The 14,191-nt window shown below is 36.6% G+C and overlaps 1 protein-coding gene across 5 annotated transcripts in view; it reads left to right on the top strand.

The window, feature by feature from the left end:
* The window catches only part of FAF1 (Fas associated factor 1), a 486,729-nt gene that overhangs the window by 127,645 nt on the left and 344,893 nt on the right, over positions 1–14,191 (top strand). Inside the window, exon 3 of one of the 5 annotated variants that reach the window (XM_026498132.4) lies at positions 8,650–8,716. The exons of the other annotated variants lie outside the window; for them this stretch is intronic. Within the exon in view, the coding sequence (XP_026353917.1) occupies positions 8,660–8,716 (57 nt within the window). The 5' untranslated portion in view covers positions 8,650–8,659. The remainder of the gene's footprint in view (positions 1–8,649; positions 8,717–14,191) is intronic. 5 annotated transcript variants of the gene reach the window in all.

The raw sequence follows: 14,191 nt of genomic DNA on the forward strand, positions 1-14,191 counted from the left end.
CAATTCTCACAACCACCCTAGGAAACAAGTGTTATTATCACCTTCCATTTTGTATATCGACTTGCCTAAAATGACACATTTTGTCAATGATAGCCTTCTTATCTCAACTTAGATCTCTAACTATAGAAATGGAATTATTAATTACTGTATTGCATTCTCTGCATATATTTATTTTATTCCTGTCCCCGATGATATTAAGCAGTGAAGAAAAGGTTTGGGTTGACTCAATTTTTGATTCTCATCAGCCTGGAGCCTTTTCCCTTTGTTGATTTGGCAGGATAATTAATGATTCATACTGCTTATGTTTAGGCCTTAAGTATTTGTGATCCCTTATCTTCTGTTAATTGTGATTCTTTTCTGAGTGGGAATGTCTGTGCTGTTACCTAATTATTAGTACCCAAGACATTTCCAAAGTGGACATGGATTAATTTACCATGAAATTGTGTGCCCTGGACACACGTATATTCTTTGCTGCCAGTAACTATTACTGTCTTTCCTTCTCCATCTTCCTCTCTTCTGCCTTTCATACCTTGTGGTGGTGGCAGTGGAAGGAGTGGAAGAGGGTGAGGGTAGTGGTGTGGGGAAGGTGTTAGAGTGTCAGTCAGATGGTAGTTATTCAGTTACGGATCAACAGTTCAGAATTGGAAAGAACCTGAATTTTAATTGTGCTGACCTTGTACACATTGCTCAAATTTATTGAGCTTGAGGAATTGTCCTGCAAGTCTATTGTATAGTAGATTGAGAACAATTTTGGTTTGTCTTTCCTTAGATATTTGGAGCACTAGGTCTATAGCTTTCCTTCTGTCTTCTAGAAATCACTCAGCTCTAAGTGCTATGGTGAATGCAAAGAAGTAATTCATGGCTCTTGCCTATGTGAGCTTAGGCTCTATTTGAGGACAAAAAACAGAAAGGTGGGGAAAAAAGCATAATTATTATAAGACAAAACATGTGGAAACTAAGTGTCTTCAAGTAGGTTTAGGCAATAGAAATTGAGAGAGTGTGAGAATGATTGAGAATGCTGGGGGATGGAAGAGAGACTTGAGTTGGGCCTTGTGACTGTTGGCTGGAGTGGATGGAGCTGGTTTTAAAATAAAAATAATTTATTGTAAATGTCTAATAGAAGATGATTCTCATTTTCTCAGTGACAAGATAATGAAAATATTTTGATCAGCCTGAATATGTAAACTTTTTTTAAGCTTGTATAAGAAATAGACATTAAGTTTAGCTCCTTAAGTTATACCTACAGATTTAAAATTATATAAAATATTGCGTTAAAGTATTACCTTTTTTATACTTCGTGAAACATTATTCAAACCTTTCACATGCATTTTAAACATTAGCGTCTTCTTTACTAACCAGAGTTAGTCTCCCAATTTTTCAGAGCACATGATCTTAATTTTTGTTTAAGTGGGTTGAGATAGAGCATTTAAAAAAATCTCTATTTTAATCTCGAGTCCCAAGAACTCTTTTGCTATTCATGAGCTCTACCATGAAACCCTTTCAAACCCAGTCTTTAACAGTCTTATTTATAGTGGCACCTAAAGTTTTAATTGTGAAATTATTATCCCCCCCATTAGAAAATCTGTGCTGAAGTTCTTTGCCATCTTTTTAAGCTGATCGCATCAGGGAGCCTGTTTTCAGTATCCAAAACTAGTGTTGCCTGAAGTTGTTTTAGACTCTATGTCTTCTGTAAACAGTTTTTTCTTCTTCAAAAATAAAATAGTTTGAAGGACTCAGAATAGTTTGAAGGACTCAACTTCTTTTTTCCTTTGGGACAGTTTTGGGAAAAGAACTTTGCCATATATGCAGTAGCATCATCTAAAGTGGATCAAAGTATTACAAGTGAACAAGTGAGTGAGGTGAAGGATATGGCTGAAGTGGGATGGAGAGTCTAGAACAGTGTATATAGACACATCCAATTTAGATGTTACTACCCTTATGTGGGTATTTGAATTTAAATTAAATGATTAATTTAATGATTATGTTAATCATTAAATTATAATTCAGTTCTTGGTCACACTGGCTATACTTCAAGTGATCAATAGCCACATGGGGCTAGTGGCTAGTGTATTATACAATGCAGATATAAATTATTTCTATCATTGCAGAAAGTTCTTTTGGGTAGCTGTAGTCTGGAAAGTGTTCTATAACCTTAGGAATTTAATGTCGTTCATTTCTAGGAATGATCATATTGATGGTAATAAGTCAAACTTCTCCCCTTACCCAAAATTGCTCACCCCAACCAACACCTTCCCTTCACCCATACAGACACAGATCAAAGATACATTAATATCTCAGTTTCTAAAATAAAGTTAGTGATCCAAGGATATTAGTATTGTTAATAAATATAAGTATTATTAGTAGAGATTTATACTGTGTTCATCTGAAACAGAAGGTGTACCCTTTCATCTATGTTGTTGTCAAGGAAAAAAAACCCCAAATTGCTTTGTGGTGAAAAGATCGGGACTTCTGGGAGTCAGAGAGGCCTGAATTTGAACGTTACCCTGTATGATCTTGGATAAACCACTTATTCTCTCAGAATATCATTTTCTTCATCATGCTTGCTTCATAGAGTGAGGATTAAATGAGACATGTAATGATGTGTAATATATTTTACATAGTTCTTTGCACATGACAGATGCTTCCTTCCCTCTTCATTCAGTCCCAAAAGAAATCTGAAGAATATTAATTCACTTAGCACTTCCATTCATAAATTCACCAGAAGGTATTTATTGAGCATTTCTTTTCAGTGGTAGGAATATATCAGTGAACCAAAACAGGTAAGAATCTCTGTCTTTCAATGGTGCTTACATTTTCATAGGAGGAGACAGACAATAAATGATATAAATAACATAGTGTGTTAGAAAGTGATCATTTCTTTTTTTCTTTGAATTTTATTTATTTATTTGAGAGAGAGAGACACAGAGTGAAAGAGAGCACGAGTGGGGTCAGGGGCAGAGGGAGAAGCAGACTCCCTGCTGAGCAGGGAGCCTGATGCAGAACTCCAGGATCATGACGTGAGCCAAAGGCAGTCGCTTAACCGACTGAGCCACCCAGGCACCCCAGAAAATGATCATTTCTCAGGAAAAAAAAAAACCCCAAAAAACAAAACAGGGAAGGAGGATAAACGTGTGTTGGGCAGAACTCTGTAGTTTTCTGGAAAAAGTGGGCAGGTGACAATTGAATAAAGACCTGGAGGAAGGGGGTTAGTGAATGAACCATGTATCTGGGGGCAGGACCATTTCAGGCGGGGGGCAGGGGGGAATAGTAAGCACAAATACTGTGAAGTGGGAAATCAGGCTTCCATTTTCCAGGAACATCAAAAAGACAAGTGTGGCTCAGGAAAGGAGGAAGAGGTGAAGTTACAGATTATAGGAGAGAGGGAGAAATAAGGCATATTAAGGATGTTGTCTTTTATCTCAGAGTAAAAAATAGAAGATTTTGAGTAGAGGATTGACATAGTCTGACTTAATTTTAATAGCTTCATTTAATAGCTTCATTATGGCCACACTGAAGATGAGCAAGGGCAATGCAAGGAAATCAGGAGGCTACTGCAATAATAAAGGAGAGAGAAGATGGAGGCTTCACATTGCACCTAATAGTGCAATGTGATCGACTTCTGAATGTGTTTTAACATTTCAGCTGTCAGAACTTGTGAATAAATGGGAAGGAGGAAGTCAAGGACAACACCAAGGTTTTTGCCTGGATCAGCTAGGGGAATGGTGTTATCATTTATTGAGATAGAGACACTTTCTATATTCTACTTACTGTATTCTTATCTTCTTCTTCCTTGATTCCCAACGTTTGGGGCTGTTTTGTTCATGTGTTATCCACAATACCTAGCACCTTTCTTTTCTTTTCTTTTCTTTTCTTTTCTTTTCTTTTCTTTTCTTTTCTTTTCTTTCTTTTTTTTTTCTTTCTAAAATTAGTACAGAGTAATTGCAGCCTACTTTCCTGAATTAAATTGATTTTAGATGTTCCATCAACCCCAAAATGGAGACAACTATATTTAGGACTGCTAATAACAAGGAAGAGTGTTTTCCTTATGTTGCTGCTTGTAACATAAAGCAGATCTGGCTTGTTGGGTTCCAAACTTTAATACTGCAGAATGCCTCCAAAGAGCCTTCATACTGCTAACCTTCAGACATGTCTATCTTTTTTAGGTTTTTAGTTTATAATCTGAATCTGGAAAAGGCAGATTAGTTGACATTTTCCCCTTTCTCTTTTTACATTCATTGACTAAAGCAGGAGGGAATTATTTTATACTAAGTGGAAGAGAGGGGGCTGAGTAGGTCTTTATGTGATGCTAACCAAAGTCTAAGTGCCACCATGTTTCCTCAGGAGGGGCATAGAACCTGGGGAAGGGAAATAAGTGACTGTCACAGAAACCACCTTTCCTAATTTTTGCTTTTAGTAATGAGATTTTGGTTGCCAGTTCCTTTTGATCCTAGCTGTATGGTTTTCCCAGTTTGCTGTTTGGTTTTTCATCCATAGATATTTACTTGACAAGGGTAAATCTCTCAGGTACCATTATTAATCTTAGGATCAGCCTCGTATTTCTTTGTCCTTAATTTGGTCTGCACCAGTCCTCATGCTGCGTGTTGAGCTATTTTGATAGTGATATCTACTTGGAAGGACTCAGTGAACATTTTTTACATTTGACTAAAAACAGATTGTGGATGGTTATATTTCTTAAATTGTTCAGCTGTTTTCTTTCCCTGACGGGGAAAAAAAATCAAATTAGAACTTATTAAAACTAAATATTTGGCTGTTAGGAGCTCTTTTAGGGTTTCCAGTTGTAATTCTTTTCAACTAAAAATAAACAGCAATAGAGTGACTAAAAAAAAACAGGTTAAAAATTTAAGTTTGGGATTGTAAGTCTACTCACTTTTCTTGTACTTTGGTTTCATCATTTTATCTGTAAGTGGTAGAGTATTTTGATGATGTAGACCATTATTTAAATAGTGAAGAGAGAAAACATCTCCAGAAATAAGTTGTCTGCAAAAGGTAAGTGTTGTGAATGGAAAAATTTCTATTTTTTTATTGTGTCCATTCCTTGCTTTCAAAATTTTGTTATTAAAACCTATTTGTGATTTTAAACAAGAATAAATCTTAGTATGACAAACATGGGTGGATCTAGAGGATATAATGCTAAGTGAAATAAACAATAATGTCAGAGAAAGACAAATACCATATGATTTCAGTTATTGTGCAATTTAAGAAACAAAACAAAGAAAAAAAGAGAAACAAAAAAAGCAGACTCAAATATAGAGAATACACTGGTATTTATCAGTGGGAAGGTGGGGGGGGATATAGAGTATACTTACTGTGATGAGCACTGATTAATGTATAGAATGTTACATGAACCATATTGTACACCTGAAACTAATATAACATTGTACGTTAATTATACTGGAATTAAAAAAAAAGTAAAAATAATCTTGGTATGATGAAGTTAGAATAAAAGCAGTTCACCTTTATTGAGTATTTTACTACGTATCAAATACCATTTAAGCACTTAGTATGTGTTAACAAGTTTCATAAAATCCCAGTGGTTCAAGTAGGGTTCTCACTCCCATTTTACTGATGAGAGAACTGAGAGAGAACTTTCTCAAGATTATACAACTGTAAATGATGGAGCTAGAAAACAATGGCTTTCTGGCTTAAGAGCCTCACTTTGAGCATATTTAATAATATGAGTTTCTGAAGGATCTATGCCTTTAGATAACTTCTATACCTATATCTATGCCTTTAAGTAACTTCTAAAATAATAAATGGTTTAGAGGGAATTAATAGATTGTATATGTAATGTCAAAATAAAGGATTTTATATAGATATCTAAAATATTTACAGTTATTCCCAAACCTGGCTGTGCATAACAATCACTTGAAGAGTTTGTGAGGGAAAAAAAAAATCTGGACCTCATTCTAGACTACCTGAATTTGAATCACTAGGAGCAGAATTTCAATATATCTGTCTTTCTAGGGCAGCATGGAGGCAGACGTTTATGCACCAGTGGTATATAATAAATAACAAAATAGACTAAAACAAAAACAATATGTGATGAGGATGAATAATTTCGGTGGCTAACATTTTTAGAGTACTTTCGCGTTATCTCGTTTAATCCTCATAACAAACAACCTTGTAAATGAAGTTGGTATGATTACTGCCAGTTTGTAGATGGGGAAACTAAATCTTAGAGTAGTCCAGTTAACATGGCCAAAGTCACACAGGTAATAAACACATGCTAGAACTAGGATTTGAAAACAGATCTGCCAGACTACAGGACACAGAACATTCTATGGTTGACCCCGTTAAATTACAGTTGATTATAGTAGATCAGAGAGAACTAAGTACTGAATATGAGTTGTTATTATAGGTTTTTTTTTGCTTAAAAAAAAGATATAAAAAGAGTATATAAAAATTAATGTTTGTATGCCATCTCCTTTTTATCTATTTTCTATTAATGACAGTAAATCATCATAGTTGGTGAATTCCTTAAGGGCCAGTTTCACTTTTAAAAATTTGGTTAATGCATATATGTACCGTAACTGAGATTTGTATTGAGGCTCAGATGTCTATATATATCTCCTCCTACTTCTCTGATACTTCTGTTTAATATTTTCTCTGATTTTATTTTTCCTACTTACTCCTTGAATGTTGACATTCCAAAGGTTCCATCATGAGACTTTTCTTTGTTCACACTGTCCCTCATTTCAGATAAACTTAATCCACTCCTAAGACTTTTGCAAAGACTTTTAAAAATATGGTTTTATAACACATAACATGAAATGTATCATCTTAATCATTTTGAAGTATATAGTTCCGTAGTGTTAAATATATTCACATTGTTGTGAAACAGACCTCCAGAATGTTTTCATCTTGCCAGACTGAAACTCTATACCCATTAATCTACATCTTTGCCTTTTTCCCTCCTCCCAGCTCCTGGTAACTACCATTCTACTTTCTGTTTCTATGAATTTCACTATTCTAGTTGCTTCGTATGAGTAGAATCATACGGTATTTGTCACTTTTTGACATTTGACATTTTTTAGCTTATTTCACTTACCATAATGTCCTCAAGATTTATCCATGTTAATAGCCTGTGATGGTATTTCCTTCTTTTTTAAAAGCTGAATACTATCCCATTGTATGTATATACCACATTTTCTTTATCCATTGCTATTGATGGGCATTTGGGTTGCTTCTACCTCTTGGCTTTTGTGAATTGTGCTGCTGTGAATATTGGTATACAAACATCTCTGAGACCCTGATTTCAGTGATTTTGGATACATACCCAGAAGTGAGACTGCTGGATCATTTGATAGTTCTATTTTTTCCAAATAGGTTTTTTTTTTTTTTTTTTTTTAAAGAAAGAGCATGTGGGGTAGAGAGGGGCAGAAGGAGAGGGACAGAGAGTCTTAAGCAGGCTCCACGCTCAGTGCGGAGCCTGATGTTGGACTTGATCTCACGACCCTGAGATCATGAACTGAACCAAAATAGTCAGATGCTTAACTGACTGAGCCACCACGTGCCCCTTTCCAAATACTTTTTAAAGTAGATGACCCATGACTCCAAACTTGGTATCTTGAACTCACACATTTTAGTTTCTTAAGAGTCCGTACAGAGATGTTCTTGGACTTCTCTGTATGATGTCCCATGTGTACTTCAAAATCAACATGCCTAAAACTGAAGGCCTCAGATCTTACTGTCCTCACCAGCCTGTCCCTTTGCTCATGTTCTTGGGTTCATGGCATACATTCATTTATTCGTTCATATATTCAGCATGTGTTAACTCACTCTGCCTAGGGATGAGGCACTGTTGGTGTTGAGGACACATCAATGAACACAATAAAGTCATTTGGATCTCACATTCTAGTGAGGGAAGACAGATAACAAACAAGGAAACAAATAAATAGGTAGAGTGTCATGGCTAGAGGAGTTCTCTTTTAGATAGGATGGCTAGGGAAAGTCTCTCTGAGATGACCTTTGAGTAGAACCCTTACTGAAGTGAGGGAGTGAGATATGTAGATATCTAAAGGAAGAACATTGCAGGCAGAGGGAAGAATAAGTATAAGGGGTTTAATGTGGGAACATATTTCACTTGTTCAAGAAATTGTAAGGAAATCTGAGCAACTAGAGTAAGTGAACCTCAGGGATAGTGGAAGAAGATGATGTTAGAGAAGGAGCCGGAGCCAGCTAATGCAGTCTTTAAGATCAGAATGAGGTCTTTGACCTTCACTCTGATGATATGGGAAGGCATTAGAGTAGGGAAAGGCTTTTGACTTGACGTTTGTAAGTATCATGCTGGCTGAACAGGCCGTAAGCAAGTGGGGCCAAGACAGAAGCAGGGAGACCAGTTTCGAGACTATTGAAATACCAATCCAGAGGAGAGATGATGATTTAGACTGGGGGGTGGGTAATAGAAAAGATTGGCCAGATTCTACATTTTGGAGGTAGAATAAAGAATTTCTCATAGGTCAGATGAGGATGACTATATGATTTTTGACTTGTGCTATGGAATCTTTGGAATTGCTTGCCAGTTATGATGATTGGGAGGACTGGAGCAGGAACGGCCTATTCAGTCACCCAAGCCAGAAGCCTGGGCATCATTCTCAACAATTTTCTCTTTCAATTCGTATTTCACAGTGCTGACCAAATGATGTTCCTGAAAAGCAAATTTCAGTTGCAACAGTTGCCTGCCCATTATCTTCAGGTTAAGTAAAACTTTTAATGCCTGTATTTATACTGCTTCTCATAATCTAACTCTTGCTTACCTTTCCAGCTAGCTCCTCATTGCTTCCTGACCTAAACCTTTGCTGAAGCCACACAAAACTACTTTCTACTTCCTGAACAGATTTACTGGGGAAAAAAAAGTTTTTTTTTTCTTCTCCCTGACTGCTCTTACTCAGCTTTTTACCCCAGAAGAGCTCTGCTTTAACACTTGGTTCAAATATCACCCCTTCTTCCCAGCTTTTTTTCCTGGCATTCAAATCACTTCCACTCTTTTGGCTTCATATAATATCTTATATATTCATCTATTGAAGTTTATAATAAATGGAAGGAAGAGTCATCAGCTTTTGAGTCATACAGTAGAGTACTTTGAAGAAGACTTAGAAAAGGGTTGTCGTAATGATTAACATATTTGGAAAGTAGGATTTTCTTTCTGCCCAGAAAGAGGAGAAAATGGTGTTAAGTATCTTTTTGAGGCCTCATTGGCTTCCCACCATAATCTTATTGTCTTTCTTTAGAACTCTACAATTTAGTTTGGACCCCAAATCTACTACTTTTGTTTCTCTGACCTTTTACTTGTGTAACTGAGAAAGTTTCATCCCAAAATGGACCCTTTTCTTTTGACTCATTTGATAACATAATACTAATGAGGTCTGTGAAATAATAGAAAAAATATATATTGGTCTCTGTCCCCCAGTTCCTGGCACAGAGCTTCTAAAACCCTTATAATTTCTTAAGTGATAAGAATCTAGTGGTGTCTTTTGTTCTAATATTTGGTTTTTGACCTTGGTTCCTGATGTAGAACTCCTAAATCCCTTGGAATTTCCTGGGTGATAGGAGTGTCTTTTGTTCTGTTGAGGAGACTTTTGGCTCCTGGATAGCTTCAGGATGGGGGACTGATCTCCAGAAAGACCAAACCAATTAGAAACTTGGAACTATCATTCCTACCATCCTCCAGGAGGGGGAGAAGGACTAGAGATTGAATTAGTGATTGTTCATGCCTATGTAATGAAGCCTCCATAAAAATCCCAATAATACAGGTTGGGAAGCTTCCAGATTGTTGAATGCATGAAGATGTAGGGAGGGAGAGTGTGCGCAGAGAGAGCATGGAAGCTCAGCATGCCTTCCTACATGCCTCTCTCCAGGCATCTCTTCCATCTGGCTGTTCCTGAGTTATATCCTTTTATAATAAGCCAGTAATCTAATAAGTAAAATGTTTTCCTCAGTTTTTTGAGCCACTCTAGCAAATTAGTTGAATTGCTAACCAGTAGGTTTATAACCAGTAGGTCAGAAGCACAGATTTATAACCAGTAGGTCAGAAGCACAGATAACAGCCTGGACATGTACTTAGCATCTGAGGGGGGAGTAGGCTTGTGGGACTCAGCCCTTAACTTGTGGGATCTAATGCTGTCTCTAGGTAGATAGTGTCAGAATTGAGTTAAATTGTAGGACACCCAGCTGGTGTTGCAGAATTGCTTGAGATGTAGAAAACTCACACATCTGATGTTAGGGGAAATAGTGTTGTTCGTAGTAGAGTATTGAGAGTAGAGGAGACACACAGGATAGTGTTTTATCCCCACACAAGGTAAAGGGTGAAAATTCCACAATTCATGGCTGTAGAATGATAGGCTCAGAACTTCTCATTGGCCCTACTCGGGGCAAAAACTTGAGGGGAGGATGATTTTGTGAATTTAGCATGGATACTTAAATCTACTACTTGTGTTGTTTCCTCAGTGCCCAGATTAGTTCCAGGTGAGTAACTATAAATATTTGTTGGATGGGTTAATGTTGGAATGAATGAATGAAATATTCAGATGAATGAACGAGATGCATGAGTGCTATGTAAGTACAACACAACGGAAAATCATTGAGACTTTTAAAACAAACCAAGAAACAGACTCTTAACTATGGTGAACAAGCTGATGGTTACCAGAGGGGAGGTTGGTGGGGGGATGGGTTAAGTAGGTGATGGGGATTAAGGAGGGCACTTGTGATGAGCACTGGGTGGTGTAAGTGTTAAATCACTAAGTTGTACACTGAAGCTAATATTACACTGTATGTTAACTAACTGGAATTTAAGAACTTTAAAAGAAGAAAAATCATTGAGAAAAAGGTGGTTGAGTCAGTTAAATTTTCTTGAAGAAAACGTTTCACATCTGGGTCTTCAACTCCATTAGGCAACAATAGGCATTCCTTCCTTCATGATCCTATATTGTCTTTCATATTATAATTAGTTGTTTCTGTAACTGCCTGTCCTGGGAGGAACATGTCTTGTCATTTTTGTTTTCCCTCTGGTCCTGAAACACTGTGTTCAGTGAATAAAAGAATGAATGAATTTCAACTGGTGGAAAAGAGGATGTTCTGTATAAAGGATCAGTATAATTGGAGGAGAGAAAGTATGGGTTTGTTGGAAGAATTCACTTGATGGCATTCACTTGTGAATGCTAAAAAACTGGTACTTTGTGGGTCCAAAGTTTATTTTTTAGGTATTTTGGAAGTGTTTGACTCTGACATACAATAGAGTAATAATTGAACAAAAGTATACTAATTTAGAAAGTATTTTTCTATATTTTAAGTATTTTCCAGGAGATGGAAAAAAATGGTTACTGGACACAACAAAGTCAATGTTACTGGAGTGCCTGGGTGACTCAGTCAGTTAAGTGTCTAACCCTTGATTTTGGCTTAGGTCATGATCTCAGGGTCTTGAGATCAAGCCCTGCATCAGGCTCTGTGCTGGGGATGGAACCTGCTTAAGATTCTTTGTCTCCTTCTCCCTTTACCCCTCCCCCCTCCTTCTCTGGGGCCCGGGGGGGGGGGGGAAGCCAGTATTACAATAATTATTATTTTCCTAGTTCACAGGCTTTCCAAACATGTGGGGTATGTAGACTTGCCTATACTTTTGATTCTATCAACTAATAATATATATGATTTTATATAATATATATGATTATATATATATATATAATGAAAATGTGTTTATCATTTCTGTTTTCATAAGATTCTAAATATTTTCTTTTTCTATTTGTTTATAAATTCTTACAACTTAAATGTATTAAGTGTTTAGTTTTACTGATCTGTAATCCGTAATCTGGAAATTGGCCAGGTAAGGAGGCAGCTAATAAGAATAAAGGTAATGATATGGGGTGCCTAGGTGGCTCAGTTGGTTAAGCGGCTGCCTTCTGCTCAGGTCATGATCCTGGAGTTTGGGGATTGAGCCCCACTTTGGGCTGTCTGCTCAGTGGAGAGTCTGCTTCTCTCTCTTCCCTTGCCCCAGCCCCCCCGCTCGTGTTCTCTCGCTCGCTCGCTCTCTCACTCTCTCAAATAAATAAATAAAAATCTAAAAAAAAAAAAAATAAAGCTGTGATGTAATCGTTGAAACCTCACTGAAGAAACAATTGGAAAAATGGTGGTCCGTTATTAACTAATCTGTATTATATTAAGAATAATGAATATTATACTGATATTCCTATTTTATACTTTCACACTATTTCAAGAGTTAGTTATACTTTATTTCCCATGTATTTCTTAGCCTTTTATAATTTAATTTTTACTAAAACTTTAAAAATATGTCTAATATTCTCTTCTCAGGCCTCATACTATTAGACTATTTTCACATTTTTCAGTTTTTTCTAATCCTTCCTTTTAATGCCTTCTTTGCCCCTTCTGTGACATATTCCTCGTCTTTTTCCTCATATCTAACCCTTCTATTTTTATTGTTTTGTTTTTGTCTTTAGCTTTCTCTCCTTTATTTCTTACATGTATGAATTGTGCAAGACTCTATCTCTGTTTCAACTTCTCTTCACCAAAGAAGAAAGCTTATAGGGGGAGGGAATTAAAGTAATTTAATGACTGCTGTTATTTGCCTTTAAACATATATATTGCTTTACTTAACCTAGCTTTGAATTTTTAAATTACTTTTTGTCTCCATTTGGATATTACCTGAACTGCTTATAGTAAAATTAATTATTGAATATATTTTTGTCCCTGCTAGAAGGCAAGCTATGTTACAACCATTAGTGTATCTCCATTGCCTAGCTCAGAGTTTGCTATGTAGTTGGCAATTAATACATATTTGTTAAGTAAATAAATGATGTCCTATTGTCACTTTGAAGTTAGCATGTTCAAAATTGAACTCATCAGAAGTTTTCCTTTGCTTCTATATCCACTCATTGTTTGGTGTCCAGATCAAATGCCATCTCTTTTCTGAAACTTCATTAATCCTCACAAAAATCTGTCTCCCTATTCTATATTCCTTTAGCAAATTATACTTTTATTGTACCTTCATTCTGGATTACATTTTACGTATTTATGTACAAAATAGGTTGAGGTCAGGGACTAACTTTCTACCCAAAAACAAATACATTATTTAAAATGATCTAAGGTCTTAGAAAAGGAAAGTGGAAGTGTGTCACTGTTCCTTCTGCATAGTGTTGCCCTCTACCCCATCTTGCTACTTTTCACTTATCCTTCAGTCTTTTTTTTTTAAGGCTTATTTATTTATTTATTTGAGAGAGATAGAGAGGGAGAGAGAGTATGCGTGCATGTGCACGAGCAGGGAAGGGGCAGAGGGAGAGAATCTGCAAGCAGACTCCTTGCTGAGTGTGGAGCCTTTCATGGGGCTTGACCTCACAACCCTGAGATCATGACCTGAGCCAAAACTGAGAGTCGGATGCTCAACTGAGTGAGCCACCCAGGCACTGCTGCTTATCTAACTTCAGTCTTAATTGAGACATTATATCATCTAGGAAACTTTCTGAGCCTTGGTCCGGTCTTGACTATGTGGCTTTTGTTTTTGTATTTGTTTTTTAAAGATTTATTTATTTTTACTTTAGAAAAAGAGAGTGTGGGGAGGAGCATCGAGGGAGATAGGGAGAGAGAATCCTCAAGCAGACTCCCTGCTGAGCACAGAGCCCAATCTGGGGCTGGATCCCAGAACCTGAGATCATGACCAGAGCTGAAATCAAGAGTCCATTGCTCAACTGACTCAGCCACCTGGGCACCTCTGTTTTTGTTTTTTGTACTTCTCTAGCATCATAAATTTAAGAAATAAGTATCAAGTGCCATTTAGTGCCTGCTCTGTGCTAGGCAACTGGGATAAGCTAATAAACAAAATTGTTATTATCTTGTCTGTCACATAGCCTGCACACTACAGAGAAAGGCAGACATAAGACAAATAATCACTAAATAAGTAATTATCAGTTACTAGGAAGGAAAAACACAGGGTTCTATGTGAGAGTAAAACTATGTAGTTGCGGGGGGGCTGATTAAGAAGGATTCTTTGTAAAGGTGTATCTAACAAATTTCAGTTATGATGATTAAAATTTAGCCAGACAGGAAATGGGGAAAAGCATTTCAAACAAACATAGTATCTTCAAAAGACCTAAGAAATAGAAGAACTTGATGCCTTTGAGGAACAAAAAGGCCCATTTTGGCCGAGGTAGTAGTATTGGCTCATTAG

Source organism: Ursus arctos, unplaced genomic scaffold (assembly GCF_023065955.2).
Source record: "Ursus arctos isolate Adak ecotype North America unplaced genomic scaffold, UrsArc2.0 scaffold_12, whole genome shotgun sequence".
Lineage (NCBI taxonomy): Eukaryota > Metazoa > Chordata > Mammalia > Carnivora > Ursidae > Ursus > Ursus arctos.